The following is a 24,759-nucleotide window of genomic DNA, read 5'->3' on the forward strand; positions in this document are numbered from 1 at the left end:
ATCATACTTGCTGTGAAGTAGTATCTCATGGTTTTTTGGTTTTGTTTTTGTTTTTTTAAGATTTTATTTATTTATTCATGAGAGCCAGAGACATGGTCAGAGGGTGAAGCAGGCTCCCTGCAGGGAGCCTGATGGGGGACTAATCCCAGAACTTCATCCTGGAACTCCAGGATCATGCCCTGAGCCCAAGGCAGACGCTCAACCACTGAGCCACCCAGACATCCCCTTTGCTCATTTTTTAAAATTAGGTAATATGTCTTTTTGTTACTGAGTTTTATTTTACTTTATTTTATTTTTTTAAAGATTTTATTTATTTATTCGTAAGGGAGAGAGAGAGAGAGGCAGAGACACAGGTAGAGGGAGAAGCAGGCTCCATGCAGGGAGCCTGATGTGGGACTCGATCTCAGGTCTCCAGGATCACGGCCTGGGCTGAGGGCGGCACTAAACCGCTGAGCCACCCAGGGATCCCCTGTTACTGAGTTTTAATAGTTACTTGCATACTCTGTACAACTTCCTTATCAGGTGGATGATTTGCAGGAACTTTCTCCCATTCCATGTATTGTTTTTTCACTTAAAAAAAAAAACTAGTTCAATGCAAGGCTTGAACTCAGGGTCTTGAAATCAAGAGTCGGACGCTTAACTGACTGAGCCACCCAGGCACCCCGTGTCTTTTCACTTTTTTCATATGTTTTGAAATACAGAAGTTTTAATTTTGATGATGTCCAGTTTGTTTTTTCTTTTGTTATGCTTTCAGTGTCATATCTAAGAAACCATTGGCTGATCGTGAGAATTTAAAACTATATTTTCTTCTAAGAATTTTATTGTTACCTTTAGATCTTTGATCCATGTTGCTTTAATTTTTGTATATGGAATGATGAGGTAGACCATTCTTTTGCATATGGATATCCAGCCATCACAGCATCATTTGTTGAAAAAGACTATTCTTTACCCAGTTAATTGCTTTGTCATTCTTGTTGAGAATTAGTTGGCTGTGAGGTGAGAGGGGTAGGGAGATGGAGCAATGTTGGTCAAAGGGTACAAAGTTTCATTATGCAAGATGAATAAGCTCTGTAGAGCTGATGTACAGTATGTTGACCATAGCTAACAATATTGTACTGCATATTTGAAATTTTTGGAGAGGATAGATCTTAAATCTTTTCAACACACACACAGAGTAACTATGTAGAGGTGATAGATATATTAGTTTGATTGTGGTAATCTTTTCACAGTGTATACATGTATCAAAACATCAATTTGTATTTTTATATGCCTAAGATATCTCAATAAAGCTATTAAAAAGGAAAAGTTGGTTGACCATAAATGTCTTTTCCTAGACTCTCAGTCTCTTTCATTGATCTATATTATCTATCTTGGGATCCCTAGGTGGCGCAGCGGTTTGGCGCCTGCCTTCGGCCTAGGGCGCGATCCTGGAGACCCGGGATCGAGTCCCACGTCGGGCTCCCAGTGCATGGAGCCTGCTTCTCCCTCTGCCTGTGTCTCTGCCTCTCTCTCTCTCTCTCTCTCTGTGACTATCATAAATAAATAAAAAAATAAATAAATAAAAATTTATATTATCTATCTTTATGCCAGTACCACACTATCTTAATTACTATAAGCTTATAGTAAGCTTAGAAATTGACAAGCATAAGTCTTCCAGCTTTGGCTTTGTTTTGTTTTTTTCAAGATTATTTTGGGTATTTTAGATCCCTTTAGTTTCTGTGGAAGAATTTTAGGATCAACTCGTCAAATTTCTGCAGAGAAGCCAACTGGAACTTTGATGGGGATGGGGATTGTTTTGAATCTGTAGAATACCTTGGAGAACAATGGTATTGATTATGCCAATCCATAAACATGAGATTTTCTTCTGTTTATTTAGGTCATCTTTGATATTTTCAACAAAGTTTTGTAGTTATCAGAGGATAAGTTTTACACTTTATTCATTAAATATGTTCCTTTGTATTTTATTCTTTTTACAATTGTAAATGGATTTTTTAAATTTTACTTTTGGATTGCTCATTGCAAATATTTGGAAGAACAATGGATTTTTATATATAGATCTTATAATGTTTTTGTTGTTTATTCTGATAGTTTTTTAAGGATTTTTTTTTTTTTTAATTTTTATTCATTTATGATAGTCACACAGAGAGAGAGAGAGAGGCAGAGACACAGGCAGAGGGAGAAGCAGGCTCCACGAACCGGGAGCCCGACGTGGGATTCGATCCCGGGTCTCCAGGATCGCGCCCTGGGCCAAAGGCAGGCGCCAAACCGCTGCACCACCCAGGGATCCCGGATTTTTTTTTTTTTTAAGATTTATTTTAAGAGAGAGAGAGAACAGGAGGGGCAGAGGGAGAGAGCCTTTAAGCAGACTCCCTGCTGAGTGCAGACTCCACTGTGGGGCTCAGTCCCATGACCCATGAGATCATGCATGACCTGAGCCAAAACCAAGAGTCAGATGCTGCACTGGCTGTGCCACTTTGGCATCCCTAGGATTTTCTACATGTAAGATCATGTCATCTACTAATAAAGGTAGTTTTACTTCTTCCTTTCCATCTAGTGCTTTTCATTCATTTTCTTGCCTGATTACTAGATCCTCCAGGAAAATAATGAATAGAAATGGAGAGAGTTGGGTTGCCTGACTCTTGGTTTTGGCTCAGGTCATGGTCTCAGGGTGCTGGAATCCCACCTCACATCAGGCTCACAGGGAGTCTACTTGAGATTCTCTCTCCCTTTTCCTCTGCCCCTCTTCCCGTGCACTCTTTCTCTCTCTCAAATAATTTTTAAAAACAGAAATAGCTAGAGTGGACTTTTTTTTTTTAAGATTTTATTTATTTGTTCATGAGAGCCACAGAGACGCAGAGACATAGACAGAGGGAGAATCAGGCTCCCTGCAGAGAGCCTGGTGTGGGACTCAATCCCAGGATCCTGGGATCACAACCTGAGCTGAAAGCAGACACTCAACCACTGACCCACCCAGGTGCCCCTTGAGGGGAAAGCATCCAGTCTTTCACCAATAAGTATGATGTTAGCTATGGGTTTTTTGTACATGTACTTCATTAGGTGAACAAGTTCTGTTCATTTTTATATATATTTATCGCCACCTACCCCAGATCTACCTGGGGAGTCTTATGCATATAAGTGGGTAAATATTTTTTAAGATAGTGTAACTCTTCCTAAAAATGACTGTGAACAAATCTCTCGCGTAGTGAATACTCTTTCATTTTCTCTCCTCACAAAAATGATCATATTCCTATTAAACATTTGTTTCAGGGATCCCTGGGTGGCTCAGTGGTTTAGCCCCTGCCTTTGGCCCAGGTCGTGATCCTGGAGTCCCGGGATCGAGTCCCACATCGCGCTCCGTGCATGGAACCTGCTTCTTTCTCTGCCTGTGTCTCTGCCTCTCTCTCTCTCGGTGTCTCTCATGAATAAATAAATAAAATTTTTTAAAAAAATAAACGTTTCATGTTAAATATTTAATTCTTTATAATGAGATGACATACTAAATATATTTTCAATTGCATTTCCTTTTGTGCTACTAATGGAGAAAAAGAGAACTTGAGATGTACTAATGATGCAAACAAATTATGCACAGAGTATCACTAATTGGTCAGTTCTTCAGTAACCAATTTGAAAAGAATATATTGTAGTACTCCATTCAGGTTAGTATTTTATAAGAACTGAATGCTTAGGATCTTTCCTGCCCTAAGAATGGTGTGTGTGTGTGTGTGTGTGTGTGTGTGTGTGTGTGTGTGTGTGTTTTAAATATTTTATTTATTTATTTATTCATGAGAGACAGAGAGAGAGGCAAAGACACAGGCACAGGGAAAAGTAGGCTCCATGCAGGGAGCCCAATATGGGACTCCATCCCGGGTTTCCAGGATCACACCCTGAGCCAAAGGCAAGCGCCAAACTGCTGAGCCACCCAGGGATCCCCTGGTGTGTGCTTTTGACAAATAAATGTATCTGGGGATTTAGCATATTGAACATAGTTGCCTACTCTGAGCACTTGTCTTTTTTGTATTATCATATACCATACTGATTCTTTATTTTTTTGTTAATTTTCTTTTAAAGTAATCTATACACCCAATGTAGGGCTTGAATTCAACATTCTGAGATCAAGAGTCACACATTCCACCAACTGAGCTTTGAGGCACCCCTTACCCTGTTAATTCTTTGTGTTGACATTGGCATTCCTACACATACAGAGATACAGAAAAAGTAAATTACAGTAAAATTAGAACTCGATGTGAAATGAGAGATGTTTCAAAATTAAATGAAGGGGGATGCCTGGCTAGCTCAGTCAGAAGAGCATGCAGCTCTTGATCTTGGGGTTGTGAGTTTGAGCCCCACATTGGGTATAGAGATTACTTAAAAATCTTACCTCCCAAAAAAACATTCAAAATTAAATGGAGAGAGAAAAAGTTATTTGCTTTGTTTTTCTCTTAAGGCAATAATAGCTATATGGGTGAAAAAGACATTTTGGAGGGGTGTCACAGAGTCCAAAGGAGAATAAGGATGTTGCACATGAAAACAGAGGTACCTAAGCACTCCTTGACAGAGTGAGGTTGTTGGAGATTTCAGGCACACTTTTATTTTACATTATTGTACCATCTTTACATTTTTATATATTTTAAAAAATTATTTTTTTTTCAGATTTGTACTATGGTGGAGAAGCTTTCTCTGTAGAGCAGCCACAGTCTTTTACTTGTCCCTATTGTGGAAAAATGGGCTATACGGAGACATCTCTTCAAGAACATGTTACTTCTGAACATGCAGAAACATCAACAGAAGTGGTAAGTGAAGCAGCCTTGTATTGAAAAGGATATGCTAAAGTACATTATTTCTATAAAAATAAAGCTAGGTCACTGTCATCTGTCTCCTCCTAAGTGTACCAATACTGTTGGCATAATAATTATTAAAATTATCTTTTAACAGCAAGTTTTAAACATCCTAGGAGGCTGCGTGAATGCAAGAAAACATGCTTCATTTGTTCACACTAGCCATTCTTACCCTATTGCTAGAAGCACAATGTAGAATCTTGACCAAATTCAGGAACCCTTAGCAAATGCACTGTGAACAGGTGAAAAGCACCCCAATCTGCAGCACAGGTCTTTTTAGAGTATTCTTGCTACCTGCTTAATTTCTCTTCTACAAGGAAACCTTCATAAGGAGATTTTTAAATCTTAAGTCATTAAGTGTAATCTGTTGTCACATCTCATCATAACATATCACTTGGTTTTTATCAGGTCAAAGCTCTTGCTTCGTATGTCAAAGCTCTAAGGTCCCTAGAAGTTCCTCCTACTCTAATCTTTCCTAATGGCTAAAAACCAAGGACCCAAAATAATGTGCAAAGAAAATTTTGCCTTGAAAGCTTTTTGGATATTTTACTTGACATTTGAGTCAGCATATATTCAACTTTTAAGAAATGATAAAGGGTACCCAAAAGAGTCCCATTTCCTCCCTTTACTATTGGCAATAGATAAAGTGAGATATGAGAGATGGAACTGTAGGTCTAGAATTTGGACAATTTTGGCACAGGCAATTGCATATTGCATCAACTAATCAGCGCCTAAATGTACTCAAAGCAAATCAGCTGAAACTCAAGAGAAATAGTGTGTCCACGGACATATAGCTACTAAAGAGCAAGGCCAGGTGTTTGAACTCAGCAAGAGTCCCTCTGGGTTATAGAGTCCCTACTTACTGACTGCCCTATTTTATCTCTGCTACAGCTCTACAATTAACAGCTGTGAGAATACAGGTTCACTTCTATTCCCATTTACACTCCTTAGTTTGGTGCTTAAATTTGCTTAGAAGATATATAGTTCAGACATTTGGTAAATTTACATTATGTTGTCCTCAAGCCAAATTTTACTGTCTAACAGCTCAGAACTGCTTTCATCTTGCACCATCTTGCAGCCTCAGAATACCGTTGTCACATTTTACTACTGTTCTTAATTTGTTCTTATTTTGTAAAGGTGACTTTGCTTCCTTTTGGTACAGTGCCAGATACCAGCATGAGGAATCTAGACTTGATTGCATCTCTGTCCTGGTTGTTGTGGGAAATTTGGAATAATTTCTTCTTGACTTAATTTCTGTTAGGTTTGGGAACTTTATTTGCCTAGATACAATAGGGAAGGGTTTTTCTTACTGAACCAGGCATTCTTAAAATCATTACTAGGCAGTAGACCCCACCCAGACAGGACAGCTAGTGTTTTCCAAATCCCAAATTGGAGAATCTAGCAGAAAGTTAAGTCCTTTCAATGAATAAAAAACTACTTTTTTAAAATAAGAATCAGTAGCTCTGCCTCAGCAGCTTTGCCTTTATCTTTTTCCTGAGAGTAAATACTCAAAATTTGTTTATACTTCTCTATACCTGATACACAGTTTGAAAGTTAAATACTTGCCACCCACAAATGGTTTCGTGGTCTCTCTCTCAGAAGTTATGTTCAGTATGTGCCTTTATTGAGTTTCCAGGCTTTTGGTGTATAGCTCAGGACAATGGCCTTACTGTGTTTAGATTGATACTGGTGGAGCATTTTAAGGTTTGCTCCCTCCTCATGGGGCCTTAGTCTGCATGAACACTGCTTCTGCCCCTTATTTCCACCCAGGCATTTCAAGTGAAAAATGGCAAGCAAACAAGAATCTTTGATAGGAAGGTACAGAGTTTTTTTATCTTCTTCAAATCATGTGAGTCATCTCCTCCATCCAGGGCTGGCAGTACATGTGGCTTACTGACTAGTGTCCGTTCTGAAAGTGTATGACACCCCAATTATTAAATATTTTAAGCAGCTCTCTGAATACATGTGGAGCATGTTATCATCTCTAATAATGTTCCAGTTATATATAAATATCCAGGGGCTATTACTAGGTGTCCCCTCTCACCCTATCCCTCACCCCCAGCGTTTTGCCAAAGTCTTGGTTAGTCAAACATGGAAAAAAATCTGAAGTTCAAGAGTAACTCATGTCATTTGGGGGGCGGGGGGAGACTGTATTCCATAACAACTAACCGTACCTCTTTTTCTATTCCTGTTTACATTTTCTGAGTGCTCAGTGTGCTATCTTGCTTTTGCCCCTGTTTCCTGCGTGTGTCCTCTAGGCCACCACTTTGTATCTTTGTAGAGGACTTAAGGATTTCACTCCTCTAACCAGCATCCATTTGGAACATTTAGGGGCAAGAGGCTATGTCATTGAGATATCATTGTCATCACTATTAAGCATTTACTGATACCTGACACAGCCAGCAAGAAAGTCTACTTAAGATGAATTTTCAAAACAACTTTGTAGGCAACTTTGTAACCTTGTCTGTATTTTTCTGTTTCCTTTTTCGACTAGGGACTCTAAGACCTCAAACTATGATATCCCTCCCTTCTTAAGATTAATTTCCAATTACTCAAAAAACTTGATTTTGAGGGTATGGAGGGGACCATTCAAAACCAGATACTGTGAAAAACATCTGACATTGAATGTATAGTGAAGGTGATTACTAGCTAAAAATGTAAAAAGTGGATTGGGTATAATCTCAGGAGTCTTTTTTTTTTTTTAAGATTTTATTTTATTTACTCACGAGATACAGAGCGAGAGAGAGAGAGGCAGACACACAGGCAGAGGGAGAAGCAGGCTCCATGCAGGGAGCCTGACATGGGACTCGATCCGGGGTCTCCAGGATCATGCTGTCGGCTGCAGGCGGTGCTAAACTGCTGCGCCACCGGGGCTGCCCAAATCTCAGGAGTCTTGATGTAAATACCAAATATAATAAGCACTGTGATTTTTACATTAAGCACAAGTTCTTAAAACCCTTCAAAGTTATAATGAGATTTGCTAGATTGAGACAACTAACAAGATTTTGGTTATGGGAAGAATTACAAGGGGAAGTAGCACAGTATGTAATTTACAAATCCATCAACCTGGTAGTAGAAGTGAGCAATCGTGGTCAAATGGGATTATAAATACAAAGGATTATCGGGAAGTGTTAGGTTGGTGGAAGAACATAGTAGATAGGGATCCCTGGGTGGCACAGTGGTTTAGCGCCTGCCTTTGGCCCAGGGTGCGATCCTGGAGACCCGGGATCGAATCCCACGTCAGGCTCTCGGGATGGAGCCTGCTTCTCCCTCTGCCTGTGTCTCTGCTTCTCTCTCTCTCTCTCTCTGTCTATCATAAATAAATAAATAAATCTTTAAAAAAAAAAAACATAGTAGATAGAGAAACTTCTTCGAACATAAAAGGGCATTGAGAAATGATTCCTGAAATTTTTCTTAAATCTTACATTTGAGCTTGCACTCCAGCTAATTAGAAAGCCTTCAGGGATTTTGTTGTTGTTTTTAGATGAAACATTCTGCTAGGTTTCATTAATGATATGTAGTTAATCTTTCACTTTTTACTTAGTAAATCTCTTGTAATTAATCTATAGAATATTATGCTTAAAAGATAAAAGCACTTTTTTGGTTTACCAACATTTTCTTCTCACTTCCAGAAATTATGAACAGAACTACTCTGTTCATAATTAATGGCAGTGCTCTAATAGGTCATTGCTGGAAAATTTTTGCTGTTTTTCATTTGATGTATTTACTCATTTTTGTTATTCTCCAGAAAGGGGGTTAGGGTAGTGTCCAGTGTTTAAGTGCTCTTCAGTTATGTTAATGATACATTTCCCTCCCTTTTTAATGAAGACCCAGATGTGTTTATAACAGAATGAATTATATTTGAAATAGCGTGGTTGTACTGTGTTGCATTTATAAGAAATAAAAATCAAGGGCAGCCCCGGTGGCACAGGGGTTTGGCGCCGCCTGCAGCCCAGGGCATGATCCTGGAGACCCTGGATCGAGTCCCACGTCAGGCTCTCTGCATGGAGCCTGCTTCTCCCTCTGCCTCTCTCTCTCTCTGCATCTCTATGAATAAATAAATAAAATCTTAAAAAAAAAATAAAAATCAAGAAGAATTATTTTCAAAATTTTCCATAATCTGGGAATATTATTATTTTGAACAATAACTCTTGGAGTGCCTGGCTGGCTCAATCAGAAGAGCATGTGACTCTGGATCTCAGGGTTGTGAGTATGAGCCCTATGTTGGGTTATAGAGATTACATACATACATACATAAACTTTTTTTTATTAACCTTTACTTTTTAAAGATTTTATTTATTCATGAAAGACACACAGAGAGAGGCAGAGACATAGGCAGAGAGGAGTAGCAGGCTCCATGCAGGGAGCCTGATGTGGGACTCGATCCTAGGACACCAGGATCACACCCTGGGCCCAAGGTAGGCGCTCAACCACTGAGCCACCCAGGCGTCCTCATACATAAACTTTAAAAACAAGAATTCTTATGGAGAAAAATGATATCATAAAAGAACCTTTAAATTTTTTTAAATGATTCAGATCATTAATATATCAGGTTTAGCTGATAATCTATTTAAAAAGTTTTTTGAATGCCATAGAGCACAGAATAGAAATTATCATTGTTGTGGCAATTTGTGTACCAACAATTAGATACATTTGATCTCTAAATTAAATCTTTAAAAAAAAAAAGATTTATTTATTTATTCATGAGAAACACAGAGAGGAGAGAGCGAGAGGCAGAGACACAGGCAGAGGGAAAAGCAGGCTCCATGCAGGGAGCCCAACATGGGACTCAATCCCAGGTCTCCAGGATCAGGTCCTGGGCTGAAGGCGGCACTAAACCGCTGAGCCACCTGGGCTGCCCTTGATCTCTAAATTAAATAAGCAGGAAAATATTAGATCAAATCTGCAAACCATATTAACATTGATGGATATGACTTATGCATGAAGACTATGAGAAGTGACATATTTAAATTGTAAGACTTTTAAGACTAGATCATCTATATCTGTATTTCTTTGAGAGACCATTTTAATACGTAGTTCTACAGAACTAACTTCCCAACACGTTTATTTCCTTATTAGGAACAATAATGGTGGAGTGAATTACAATTTTTACAAATCTTCTAACCTAATTTTATACACTTTCTTAAATATCATAATTCCCTTGTTTACCCTTTTAACCAGGTAATCAGGAAAGGTAAGCATTTAAAAGCCAAATACACATTAAAAGAAAAAAAAAAAAGGCTTTGACTTTTACTGCTTGCATTCTTCTTTATCAAAGAATGCAGTTGGATTTTCTCTGCTTTTCTGTGAACTAAGAAGGGTGTTTTATTTAATAATAGGGGAGAAACATAGGATTTGAAAAGTACAGTTGCTATAGGCCACCATATTGCCACTACTCAGCTGCATTCAGCTAAAGAGATTTGTGGAACATTAGGATTTGGTACTTCTGTCATTTGTGCTTTTCATTACTTTTGACTCAAAACACTTTCTATTTTATAAATCGCTTTTTCCTATCTTTAGCAGTTGGCTGTCTTTGCATGTTTTTAAAATAATAGTTACTTTAAACACTTGTTTAAAATCAGATCATAGTGCTTTCAATTTTAAGATTTTTTTATTTATTTATGAGAGACACACAGAGAGAGGCGGAGACATAGGGAGAGGGAGAAGCAGGCTTCCCTCAGGAAGCCTGATGTGGGACTTGATCCCAGGACCCTGGGATCATGCCCTGAGCCGAAGGCAGGTGCTCAAATACTGAGCCACCCAGGTTGCCCCAGTACTTTCAATTTTAAGGGTGATATAGCCATTAGTATCTCAGCTTGTGAACAGGGAAGGAAGTGATAGGAGATTCTTTAGGGGTTCCAGATTTGTTTTGGGATGATCCTATATGCATGAATTATGGTATTTTTAAAAAGATGTTTCTATGAGAAATAAGTTTCATAAGATAATATGAAAACCAAGAAGGAAATTACTGAAATTACTGAGAAAATGAGATAATAGCTTTTCTAGAAAGGTGTGCCTGGTATTTGAGAATATGTTGTTATCTCTGGTAGACTTTTCATTACTTTCTACCTTCTTCTTCTATGTTGAAGTTGAATGAAAATCCTGTACTGGGGAGCACCTGGGTGGCTCAGTGGTTGAGCGTCTGCTCAGGGCTTTATCCCGGGGTCTCTGGATCAAGTCCTGCATCAGTCTCCCCGCAGGGAGCCTGATTCTCCCTCTGCTTATGTTTGCTTCTCTCTCTGTGTGTCTCTCATGAATAAGTAAATAAAATTTAAAAAAAATCCTGTAGGGGAAGGGAGACAGGAAGTTTTCTGAATGGAAACAATGCTTAATGTGAAGGAGAGCAGTGGCTAAGAAAGCAGTTGTTAGATACATTGATTTTGAATTTCTTTTCTTTAGCCACTGATCTGGTTTCTTCTTTGTCCTATGAAATACTGGTTTGTCTAGTTCATTTTCCAGACAGCTAATTTCAATTCAAAGAAATGTTTTGCAGGGTTTGTAGGAAGACTTGTAAAGAAAATGGCATAAAGATGGAGCTCTCTGGCAACTGTTGGCAAATTACAAGGTAGCTCAGAAGTTCTTTAAGCAGGTTTCAGCCTTGTCTCTTCTTCCACCATCCCTTCTTTTCCTAACCTGTCTCTTAGATAAAAAACAAAACAAACAAACAAAAAAACTGGTTAAGAAAATTACTTGAAAACTCCAGTCCTGGTATTCATAGCTGAGGTCATTTTTTTCTAGGAAGCTCTAGCAGACTTGGCATCACTTGACAAAGGGTTATGCCCTTGAGAAGAGAAACAGACAAAGCTTCTGTCCTTGTCAGACTCTAACTTCAACTCACTGTAAACAAAATAAGCCCACTAAAGTAGGGTTTATTTCTGATTCTTCACAAACATTGTTGCTTGCTTTAAGGCACTGTCTCCCTGGCCCTATCTAGAGTGAATTATGGTTTTGTGAATTCCCAGAACATCAGCATACACATATAATTTAAATTTCTGCCTTAAAAAAAAAAAAATTAAGGAAGCACCTAGCTGGCGCAGTTGATAGAGCATGGAGCTCTTGATCTCAAAGTTGTGGGTTTGAGCCCTATGTTGGGTGTAGAGATGACTTAGAATTTAAAATGTAAATAAATAACATTTTAAAAACCCAAACTTGGTTATTTAGGGCTTTTTTTTTTAAAGATTTTTTTTATTTATTCATGATAGACATAGAAAGAAAGAGAGAGAGAGAGGCAGAGACACAGGCAGAAGGAGAAGCAGGCTCCATGCCGGGAGCCCAACGCAGGATTCGATCCCGGGACTCCAGGATCATGCCCTGGGGCAAAGGCAGGTGCTAAACCGTTGAGCCATCCAGGGATCCCCTATTTAGGACTTTTTTTTTTTTTCTATTTAGGACTTTTAAGTCATGTGTAAAAATGTAAGGAACTTAAAACTTTCGTATATAGCAAAAACTCTAAATTCTAAATACTGCTCGTTTTTTAAGTTAATTTCAGTGTTCCACTACAATAAAAAATATTAGATTATAATACAGTTTGAACAGTGTGTTCAATCAAATCTTGAAAGTCATATATCTGTATTGGCAAACTGGATGGCCTTAGGTAGTTCTAGAAGGCCCAAAAGGACTTTACTGACCATGTAGCATAGATTTTCCAGTAGTGCTTTGTATATATCATCAAGGCAAAGCTCCAGCATTAACTCTAATCTACTCTGCATGTGAAGGTTTTTTATGTGTCTTGGCTTTAAATTCTAATAGTTATTTTTGGATCATCACTTTTTCAGTAAAAGAAACTCTTGTTAAAAACATGCCACTATGGGACACCTGGGTGGCTCAGTAGTTGAGCATCTGCCTTTGGCTCAGATCATGATCCCGGGATCCTGGGATCGAGTCCCACATCAGGCTCCCCAAGGGGAGCCTGCTTCTCCCTCTGCCTATGTCTCTGCCTCTCTCTGTGTCTCTCATGAATAAATAAAATCTTTTTAAAAAAATAAAAATAAAAACACCCCATTATATTGCAAGTGATCAGAAAAATCTGCCTAACAGAACAAGCCTGGGGTGAGTTTAAGAGCCCTTCAAAAGATGAGACATGAAGTATAAACCAGTTTGAATACATAATGAGAAATACATCACGATTTTTAAGAGGAGATGAAATTCACTTGAACTTGAATGGTGGCAGGTTCACCATTGCTCACTTCTTGGCTAATTCACTATCTTCATTTCTTGGTGATTTTATAACCCAAAATATTAAGTGAACACTGAATTGATGCTCAGTAAATACTTAATGAATTATTAGTGAATCCATAGTAACAAAATCATACAGTATAACAGATTATGTCATGAAGTTATTTAAAGTCCTCACTGGTTAATATAACAGATTTAACCAGTGAGGACTTTAATTAACTTCATGACATAGATCCTTTAACTGGAAATCAGGATGCAGTTGTAAAGAGTAGTACAAGAGAAATTGTGCTTATTGCAGTTCCGGAAGGTGCCTGCATCTTAAACAGTATTCACTAGGCTTTGTTTACATGTTTTCATTTAAATCTATATAGCCTACATATGTAGCATAAAAAAAAAGACGACCCCAACTTAAAAAGAAGCTACTTTTGGGGCAGCCCCAGTGGCGCAGAGGTTTAGCACTGCTGAAGCCCAGGGCGTGATCCTGGAGACCCTGGATCGAGTCCCACGTCAGGCTCTCTGCATGGAGCCTGCTTCTCTCTCTGCCTCTCTCTCTCTCTCTCTCTCTGCATCTCTATGAATAAATAAATAAAATCTTAAAAAAAAGAAGCTATTTTTGTAAATGTCCTTTGAACACCTAGCCTGAAACTCCAAGCACAGTAAGCATATAGGTTGGCAGAGCACATCATATGGTGAACTTTGATTTCAAACTAGCATAGGGAAAGCCTGTGTAACCTCGTATTAGAAAGTTTGTTTGGTATTAAACAACAGAGGAAATTTGACTTGAGATTGTATTGTGTTTTTATTTTTCTTGTGCTTATGGGGTGTGTGTGTGTGTGTGTGTGTGTGTTTGGCAGGTGGGGCAAACTTGCATAAGGATGAATAAATAAACAGCTTTTCTGCAGTCAAATGCTCTACCCCTGAGCTATACCCCCTATAAACAGCTTTTCTGAAGGCAGCAGAGCTATGCCAGTGATTCTTCACTACATCTTTTTTTTTTTCTTTTAAGAATTTAGTTAGTTAGTTAATTAGTATGAGTAGGGAAAGAATCTCAAGCAGACTCCCTGCTGAGCATGGAGCCCAACTCAGGGTTCGATCTCATGACCTGAGATCATGACTTGAGCCCTAATCAAGAGTCAGACGCTTAACTGACTCAGCACCCAGACTTCACCATATCTTGGAATTTTGCTCTAGAACTTGTAACTCCTCAGATATGAGAGCAATACCTTTAATCTTTTCAACCATGATTAAGTTCATAATTTGATCCACAGCTGTTTAGAGAAAAGGAACAAGGAATGAGAAAAAGGAGAAGGGAATGTTCAGGTGAGGACTGAAAAAATGTAAAGAAACAGGAAAGTCGGGACAGCCTGGGTGGCTCAGCGGTTTAGGGCAGCCTTCAGCCCATGGCGTGAGATCCTGGAGACCTGGGATCGAGTCCCACGTCAGGCTCCCTGCATGGAGCCTGCTTCTGTCTCTGCCTCTCTCTGTCTCTAATGAATGAATAAATAAATAACATCTTAAAAAAAAAAAAAAAAGAGGAAAGTTAGGGCCGCAGAACTTTATGTGAGAAGAAATGTGGGTGCATGAGAGAAATTGACTTGTTAGTTGTAAAACAGGAAAAGGGTGAAGGGAACACAACATGTACTTTACCCCACTTCGCCCTCAGAAAGATAATGTGAGAAGAAAGTGTTCTAGATCATTCCTGGGTCAGTTATGAAGGATGGCATGACAAGGGAGATATTTACTGGCATTTCTCAAGATAAACGTTCATGACTTCTGAATATGTCTCCAAGTATTAACCAAGAACATTACATTTAATATGTAAAGTGTGAAGTGTTGCTTTCTAAAGTCCCTAAATTCTTGGAGTAGGGCACAACAGCTGTCACCGTAACTTTAGAACACGGCCTCAACCCACACAAGACTTTATGGCCTTCTAAAGACCAAACTAACTTATCTCACACAGCTGGAGAATAACGCAGGAAAGAGTCAGAGGGTTTTATGACTTTACATAGGCCTTGAAAAATGGGCATGATTTCAAAAAGTGGATAGAATTGGAAAGAATGGCATTATTCAGAGGGAAGAGACAACATGAACTAAGATGTGTTAAGAAATGTAGAGGTAGAAAGTATGGTAAGACATTGAAGGTTATGGGAAATAGTGGGAAATAAAATGGAATCAGCTGAGTAAGGCCAGATACTAGAGAACTGTTAAAGTCAGACATTTGTTCACTTGGTTTGGTGGACAGTAAAGAGAAGGTTTGGCATTTGTACAGCGGAATAGTATTACTTTCTCCATCATCATGCCATATAGGCTATTATTTGGGAATGGAAGGATAGAGGATATGAGCGATTCTGTAGTTCTTTTGAGACAGGATGAACCTATTCAGAATGATTGTGTGGATGAAAATGAATCTAAAAAAGGGCCCAGGGATCCCTGGGTGGCGCAGCGGTTTGGCGCCTGCCTTTGGCCCAGGGCGCGATCCTGGAGACCCGGGATCGAATCCCACGTCGGGCTCCCGGTGCATGGAGCCTGCTTCTCCCTCTGCCTGTGTCTCTGCCTCTCTCTCTCTCTCTCTCTGTTTGACTATCATAAATAAGTTAAAAAATTTAAAAAAATAAAAATAAAAAAAAATAAAAAAGGGCCCAAAAAAGAAATTACAAAGAAGCTGTGCTGCCATAATAAGATCACATTTGCCAGAGAAATAATGCATCAAACATTTGGTGTTAATCAGAAAGGAACAATAGAAGATGCTATAGGGAAATCACAGCTTTTGAACAAATACTCAAAAGAAAATGTTTCTCATAGATCTAAAATTTGTCAGATAAAAGAAATAAATGAGTTTATCAAGTTTGTGATCCAGAAACCTAGTCAAGAAATACTAATTGCCAAGGCAGTTATTTATCTTAAAGTGATTGCAGGTAACAAGAAGCATAGTGTCCCAGAATTAGAGTTCAAGGGCAGTTTCAAGTGGTCTGGGAGAATGATGCTTCAAAGTGGGTCAGCCTCACGGTAAAAAACCAGCGTAGCTCCTCGGTGCTGAATGATGCTGGTGCAAGACCCATCTCTGTAGTACTGCAGTCTAGCTTCAGGTAAAACCACTTTATATGTGGGTCAGATAGGCAATTTTTAAAAATGCATTTTTCTGTAGCAGTGAACAGAATGGGCAAGAAACTTGAATAGGGGGGCACCTAGGTGCACAGTGGTTGAGTGTCTGCCTTCAGCTCAGAGTGTGATCTCTGAATCCTTGGATTGAGTCCCACATTGGGCTCCTTGGAGGGAGCCTACTTCTCCTAATGCCTATGTCTCTGCCTTTATGTCTCTCATGAATGAATAATAAAATCTTTAAAGAGAGAGAGAGAGAGAGAGAGAGAAACTTGGATAGGTTGTGAAACTTATATATATATAAAAAAACTCATCACATTATGAGAACCTAAGTCTTCAGTTGTTGTTTTTGAAGTGCTACACAGTAGCCAGAGCATGCCCTCAGCCTGATTGTATGAATTCAAAAAAGAGGCTGCAGGAATGTGGACTTGCCTTAGACTAGTATAGAGTTCTTGTTTAAAAACAAAAATCAAGGGGATCCTGGATGGCTCAGCGGTTTGGCACCTGCCTTCGGCCCAGAGCGTGATCCTAGAGTCCTGGGATCGAGTCCCACATCAGGCTTCCTGGATGGAGCCTGCTTCTCCTCTAAGTCTCTGCCTGTGTGTGTGTGTGTGTGTGTGTGTGTGTGTGTGTCATGAATAAATAAATAAAATCTAAATGAATTAATGAACAAAAATCAAGCGTGCTGATTTTAGATTTTTTTTTTATGGATATAACCTGTCACAGGGGGGAAAAATGTATAAATGTAGTACTGACCTGGCTAATGTGAAATAATGATTTCAGAAGGTGTGGTCTAGATATTGGTAACCACCTGTGTTAAAATCCACACTGACTGGGGTCCCTGGGTGGGTCAGTCAGTTAAGCATCCAACTCTTGGTTTCAGCTCAGGTCCTGATCTCAGGGTTGTGAGATCAAGCCCGACATCAGGCTCTACTCTACTCTCTTCGTGGAATCTGCTTAAGTTTCTCTCTCCCCCTGCCCCTCCCCATGCTCGCACACACTCACTCATACACTCTCTCTTTTTCAAATAAATAAATAAATAAATCTTTTAAAAAAAGAAAGAAAGAAAGAAAGAATCCGGGATCCCTGGGTGGCGCAGCGGTTTGGCGCCTGCCTTTGGCCCAGGGCGCGATCCTGGAGACCTGGGATCGAATCCCACATCGGGCTCCCGGTGCATGGAGCCTGCTTCTCCCTCTGCCTGTGTCTCTGCCTCTCTCTCTTTCTCTCTGTGTGACTATCATAAATAAATAAAAATTAAAAAAAAAAATTAAAAAAAAAAAAAAGAAAGAAAGAATCCACGCTGACTGGTTGCTTTCTGGCAGTCAGGCACTGGGACCACATGGAAAATTAGAAACTCTGTTATGTTTTTGGCATGGGATTTAATCTCAGTACATTGATAAAGGCTTCCAAAGGAGTTCAGATAAAAAGTGGGACTGATGATGAGCTTCAGTAGTGATATGAAGCAGAAGAGGAAGACTCGAACAACAGCAAAGACAAGACTACAAATAAATAGCAAGGACATCTGTGATTTAAAATTTGAGCAAGGGGATAGTAAGTATAAGAACATTTCATGTTTCATTCCACAGGGTAAATAAATACTATTTTTCAATACCATTGTATATTCAAGCTGTATTTGCCAAATTTATCTAATTATAAGATAATTGGGACCCTTGTCAAAAACAAAAATTTTCATATCTCCTAGAATCAGTTTCCAGGCATGGGCCTAGGGTACTGTATTTTTGACAAATGGTCCAGATGAATTATATACTCAGCCAATTTCAGGAAGCACTGACTTATGCCAATTCAATGTGCCTGAATGTTGGCAAGTTGTCATAATGTTAAGCTAATGTGTTACATAGAATTTTCTTCAAGTGATAGATGTTACAATATCATGTGGCAATAGAATTATGATAAATATTAATGTTGACAAACTCATAATTTTAGGGTTAATAGCTTATCCTCTGTGTTAAATTTTCCTGTTCTGTAACAGGTATTAGGTGTCATCATGTGGAAGTAAAGACCCAGTGAAAAATAGAATTCCACATCCCCACCTCAAAGGTCCTGTCTTCCTTCCAGGAATGCAAATTCTCAAGGAGACTTTGCTCATCTAAGAACATTCACATGTGTCCTCAAAGTACTGAAACTTCTACAGCTATCTTTTTGCAGTTCAAGTGTACATACATTTTATCTGAAGGTCAGCCTAAAGGAAATGTCTTAGAAGAAAGGCACCTTTTCCTCTTAATGGTTATTTTTTCTTTGGATAAAAATCTTGTACTTGCAATCTGTGGTATTGTAATAAAATAGTCCAGTACCTGTTAAGTGTTGCCAAATGGAGATTCTCAAAAATATCTAAGCTGGCTTATTTGTTTGATTTTTTTAATAACTGGTGGTTGTTTCTACTTCTCCAAACCTATTGGTCTTTTTGTTGTAAGCAAGTCTGGTCACAGTTCCCAAATAAGAAACAAATCACACTGTCCTGCATTTCTCAAAAACTGTTGACAATCTAACTAGGCAAGACAGAAACACACAGAAAATAAAATAAGTGTACCAGACACCGCCTTGCAGTGTTACAGCATGGGAGTGATACAGTAAAACCTAAATTCCCAGTAAAGAGAGTGTATAATCAGTAAACTTAAAAAAAAAAAAAAATCAGTACACTTATGAACAAAATACAATTGTTTTTCTCTCTGACAAAGGCAAGAATGTGACAAACTTTCTGGCATCATATAAGAAAGGCACACACATAACTATCTGCTTCTTTCTTCATTTCCCTCGCAGGCACATTCCTATGTGACCCCCCCCCCTACTTCTTTTGCACACTGTCATGCTTATATGTTATTTCTTATAAGCATCTTGAAGTTTTCTTGAGGCTCTCTCTCAGACTCCTGAGGCAGATATAATCAGGACAGGTGACTAAGCATCAGAGGAACTGGGATCAAATCAGAGTCAAACTCTCAGGGGACTCCTACTTTCTAGTCACGAGAGGATGGGGATTTGTGTTGGCTTAGGCTCTGAGAATCCATTTGTTTTCCTCTGTATCCCAGTATGGGCCTTCCAAGTCTCCTCTTGCCCCTGCCTCCCCATCTCCAGTGCCATTCTCCTCTGCCATGACCAAGCAGCAAGGTCAACAGAGTACCTGAACTTTTATTGCAAGTGAAAGAATTGAGGCACACAACACATGTATTGGCAAGATGAATCACATACCTATCCTCAGCTCTTTCATCCCTGGGCAGACATAAGCTTAAAACTCTACATTTCCAGGGGCTCCCCTTGGTTGTACTCCTTTGCATCAGACCTTTCTTCTGGGCTCTGTTCTTTAAAGTTCTTCATACTTCAAGGCTTGACTACCACTCTTAGATTTGGATTTCTAGAAAAAAAATAGCCTTTCCTCTGAAAGTTCTTCATTCTTCATTTCTTCCCTTCTTGTCCTATTTCACCACTTCTCAAGAAACTGCTGTTTCAAAAACAGTATTCCCAACCTAGGAAGCCTTCCCTGAGCTCTGCCTGTGTACATACCATTTTATTCCTGCTTTGTCCTATCTCTTGCCCTAAAGGCTTACGGGAAGTTGGTCTTCTACTCCTTGGCTTTTTGTTCCACCTCCCATTCCTCTGGAAAATAAAGTTCTAAAAATAGTCTCCCATCCACCATTTTCCCTTGGAAACCCTATTTGTGAATTTATAGAGCACATTTGCATATTATCAGTAATCATTGTCTTAATATTTGGTTCTGTATAGTTGTGTTTTAATAAAGCTTTGCTGTCATATTTGAAGATTGGCCCTCAAATCTAGCTTACTTGGGGAAGCTCATGTCTCCACCTTTGCCATTCAAGACTGAACTTAGATGGAAATGTGCACTAAATAGTACATCTTAAATTTTATTTATATATATACACACACACACGCACACACATATATATATATATTATAATAATTTTTTTTTTGGTCTTTTGCTAGACCGTGCAAATGCATTGGCCAGGCTGTTGGAAGGCTTTGCCAGAGTTCGAGTTTGAGCTGTTTGTTTAGAACTGTTGTGTCTGACCCTGAGAGGTTGTCTGTTTTAGGTGTAAGTATCGGTGTGGATGTGCTGTAGTTCATATTCAGGCCTCCATTACTTTTTACGAGTTCAGGATCTCTACTGTGTTTTTGCCTGGTTGAAACTCAGTTATAAAATATTCATCCAGAAAGATGTCTGATCAATATTCATCTGTTAAATCTGCTTTCTTTACTTTCATTTCAGATTTGTCCAATATGTGCAGCATTACCTGGAGGCGATCCTAATCATGTCACGGATGACTTTGCAGCTCATCTTACACTTGAACACAGAGCCCCTAGAGATTTAATATCCTTTTAAGAGGCAAGAAGGGATAGAGTTGTTTGTAATGTTTGTTACTTTGATTATTTTTAAGGACAACATACTCAAAGAAAACTAACCTCCAAATTATTTTAGTTTATTAGACCTTTCCTAAAAATGATTCAGTGTTGAGATACAATTTATTTCTCTTTTTATATGCTATGACTGTCACATGAACAACGCTCATTAAGTGAAAGTTGCCTTGCTCATCATCTTCACTCCATTACAGTCATTTTTTTTTTAAAAGACTGACTAGGTTAAAAGTTTTCAGCCGGGTGTTTTCATTACAAAAGAGGAAGATGCTAATATAAATTAAAATCTAAGTAAATATAAAGAGAATTTATTTGCATTCTCTCCCTGTGCCCTCTTGCCTTGCCCTGTTACAGGTGGGTTATGAGTGGGGATGCATGTTGGGGCTGCTTTCCCTTTTGGAGTCCTCTTCTCCGGAGAGTCATTCCCCGCCCAGTCTGAGTCGGACAGCATAAGGTCAGATCCAGCTCCAAAGTCCTTCCCTACTTTCCTTTCTGCTTCCCCTTTGCAAGTCTATCTCTCAGCAGTTGCTGGTGACGTTCCATATAATCTTCAAGAGGTTAGCGGCCCACCAGAGTAATTAATTTTATACACCCTGTGCTTCTTGTTTCAAGTTACGAATTATTTTTCTAAGACTATCCCCAATCAACAGGGGTCTGTTTTCATGTAAAGATGTCAGTGTTCATTATAGTTCAAAGCAATTCAGGAGCTATTCACAACTTTTCTCTTTGCCAGATTTCATTCTGATTCCTTTGATTGCCTCCTGGCAATCATAATTCAACCTTAGTCCTACTGAGGAAGAAACTGGTTCGATGATTTTCTTGACCCACAGCTCCTCTCCCTTGCTTATATGGTTCCTCATTTTCTAACTGGAAATATGGTCCCTCGGAGTTAGGGGAAAATGAGAAAACTAATGGAAAGATAAAGACATAGAACTAACCTAAGAAATTAGAATGTCAGTCAGACCTGAGCCAAGAGCCAGTCAAAGGGCTAGTATTCACTGAACAGAGGAAACCACTTTTCCTCTCTCCTAAGTGCTGAGGACACTGAAAGCATAATGAAGAGAGTGTGTGTGTGTGTGTGTGTGTGTGTGTGTTTTAGGAGAATAAGAAAACCCAGATGGTCAAACAAATACTTAAGTCTTTGAGTTGCTTCATACTTTATATAAAAGAATCTTACAACAATATCCAGAGGGTTATGCTTGATCCCTGTTTCCCTTGATCTTCATGGAGAAGCTAGGCAAATAACTTAAAGCCAAACTGTTATCCTGAACTTTTTCAGCAAATTCAAGGAATTCTAGTGAAATTGTTATCCATATTCCATGTCATCTATATCCATTTTTGTGAAATTATAAGAATCTCTGGTTATCAAGAGAAAATGAAATTATGCAAAATTAAGAATAAGAGAAGGCATATGTTACATTTTAGATTCCTAACAAGTATTACCATGAGGTTCTAGAAAACAAAATGTTTACACTGCACTCAACACTGGAAATATACTGATTTTTCAGGTGCTTCAGGTGCTACTGTATGGTGACTTTGTCATGAGGGAGTGGTTTCTCTCGAAGCCTCATAAGCATCAGAACTTTTTTCTTTTAAACTGTTTTGATGGAACTCTTCCTAAAGTGCACTTTTGATACCCAGATGCTTTTTGAAAACAAAGTACAATGATCATAACATCACTTTCTGTAGAACCCAAACCATGATCCTGAGTACCGTGATGAGATGTGCACATTCTGGTGGCACCTGAGGGCTTCATGGAGCTACTCAGCCTGTCCCTGAATGACTCCAAACTCATCAGCTATGAACTGGGAAGCCAGCAAAAAGTTATTGTGTACTTTATAGATGTTCTGTGTGCTGCTTTGAAAGAGAAGTCTCTTTTACAATGATAGCTGGCGTTTCCCACATGCTGGCCATCGTGGAAATGCAAGATTGTCTTCATGAGTTTGGGTAGCTGTCTGCTATTCGGGATGTTCTTTAGTTTGAGTTAGCTGTAGGAGATGGGGGAGGCTGCTGCATATGTGACTTGTTGAGAAATGTGGCATTACTCTCTGTGTGTCCACCTATACAAGAAATTCAACTCCAGTCTGCTGTCTTCTAGCAGCATTGAAGAAGAACTTGATAGATTAATAACCAAAAGGAATCTTTTACTCCTGAATTTAAATTATTTGTACTGTTCCTTTCTCTTTACAGATGATAATTGAGATTTGATTAGTACAGCTTTCCTCAGATATTAAAAATGATGCTTATTAATTCTGGTTACTTCAATATGAACATATATGATATTCTTTACCGAGGTCAGAGTAAGGAGATGCCTCACGTGGGTATCTGACCTGACAGCACCTTTCACCGCATCTGGTTATTGTAGCTGGAGCCTAAGAAGAAATTTCTTCCTCCCTGGAAAACCTTTTTCCCCTTTAAAAACACGCACGCGCGCGCGCGCGCACACACACACACACACACACACACACACATTGCTTTATATTTGAGTGTCTTTTTTTAGAGTTAATAGCCCTCATAGATATGGTTGTAACATTTGCATTCTAAATGAATGTGCTGTTTTTAAATGTTTATGGTTTAGGAAATCTGCATGTCTATCTAGCAAGGGCTCAAGTGATTTTTTTTTCTTTCTGTGAAATACTTGGGTTCTTTTCTTAACTTTGGAGTTATGATGAATCGAGTGGTGTTCGACATGTACGTAGAATGTTTCACCCTGGCCGGGGATTAGGAGGTCCTCGTGCTCGTAGATCAAACATGCACTTTACTAGCAGTTCTACTGGTGGACTTTCTTCTTCTCAGAGTTCATATTCTCCAAGCAATAGGGAAGCCATGGACCCTATAGCTGGTAAGTTAGTTTCATGTTCGTAAAGGAAATGGCCAGGGAGGGGGGCCTCCCTTTAAAAGTTTTTGGTGGATTTTGTGTTTTTAGTCTCTCATCATGCTTCTGTATTCATAGAATTTCCCCACATTTTATAAGTCTAAAATCTGGTAAAGGTAGATAATATATAGTAGTTCATTCTAGCATTTCTTTAAGTGCTTAGAGCAGAAGATAATAAGAAGTGGCTCTGGGTTCTCTATTCGTGGCCTCCATTGAAACTCCAGAAAATGATAAAAGACTTCAGAGTTGAAAGACCTCCAGAATTCCATGGTTCAACCTCCACAAGCACATGGATGCTAAGACTAATGGACAAGCTAAAGAATTATGTTTTTCTCATGGAAGGAAGTAGAGTAGGAATTTCTCTGTTCTTGCCTTGATTTGAGAACTGTATGCTTAGGGAACATACTGAAAAGTAAATATTTTAATAGCTTAGGAAAATCTTATTTTAAAAAGCAACAACATTAAAAAAAAAAAGAAGAAAACATTTGAACATGTAGTTCATAGCCAAGTCCATGAGTCTAATACATGGCCAACTGAGGAAGCCAGTAGTAGAGTCAAAATATAAGGTCAGAGATCACAAGAGCCTGAGGCTATAAGACACACCAAGCACAGCCAGGTGGTGAGACCCTGGAAAGCCTGCATAAGTTCTGAAATGTGTGCACGTGGTACAATATGCATCTGCAAGTTGTGATGCATCTTGCAGAACATGCTGAAACCCTGGTAAGTGTACATCTGCGATACCAACTAGGAACAGTTTTACTCATAAAATGTTCTTAGAAATGTACAGACATACAGATATAAAATCTTAATTCTAAATGTGCTTTGGGCATTTGAATGTGCAGTAAGCCCTATAAACTGAATTTTGGATATTTAAAAAAATATTTCTTCATCCAAAGGGAATATTTACATGCTGTCTTTGGTAGCAAGCTCTAAAAGTTAATTTCCAGAAGCAGAATTCAAAAGTGAGAGATTCTCTCCATGCAGTTTTTTTCTGTCAGTGAAAATTTGTTTATTTTAGTGATGGACTATATGAAAGAATGGTATAAGAACCCCTGGGATAGGGGTACCTGGGTGGCTCAGTGGTTGAGCGTCTGCCTTTGACTCAGATCATGATTCCGGGGTCCCCGCAGGGAGCCTCCTCCCTGTGCCTCTGTCTCTGCTTCTCTCTGTCTCTCATGAATAAATAAATAAAATCTTTAAAAAAGAAAGAAAAAAAAGAACCCCTGGTATAAAGCAATAGTGAGCAAGAAAACATAAATGTACCCTGTTAATGAGTTTTAATGATGAAGAGCATTTGCCAGCCAGGAAATGTCTATGAGGTAGCCATCATCAATTCCATGGAAGTGAGGTAGGGAGGGACTCCCCCACACACACACACAGACGGGAGAAAGC

The 24,759-nt window shown here is 38.9% G+C and overlaps 1 protein-coding gene across 1 annotated transcript in view; it reads left to right on the forward strand.

The window, feature by feature from the left end:
- Positions 1 to 24,759, forward strand: part of KCMF1 (potassium channel modulatory factor 1) — an 81,712-nt gene that overhangs the window by 49,509 nt on the left and 7,444 nt on the right. Inside the window, exons 3-5 of the mRNA XM_072770023.1 lie at positions 4,651 to 4,790; positions 20,347 to 20,448; positions 23,160 to 23,334. Of these exons, the coding sequence (XP_072626124.1) occupies positions 4,651 to 4,790; positions 20,347 to 20,448; positions 23,160 to 23,334 (417 nt within the window). The remainder of the gene's footprint in view (positions 1 to 4,650; positions 4,791 to 20,346; positions 20,449 to 23,159; positions 23,335 to 24,759) is intronic.

This window comes from Canis lupus, chromosome 12 (assembly GCF_048164855.1).
Source record: "Canis lupus baileyi chromosome 12, mCanLup2.hap1, whole genome shotgun sequence".
NCBI classification, from domain to species: Eukaryota; Metazoa; Chordata; class Mammalia; order Carnivora; family Canidae; genus Canis; species Canis lupus.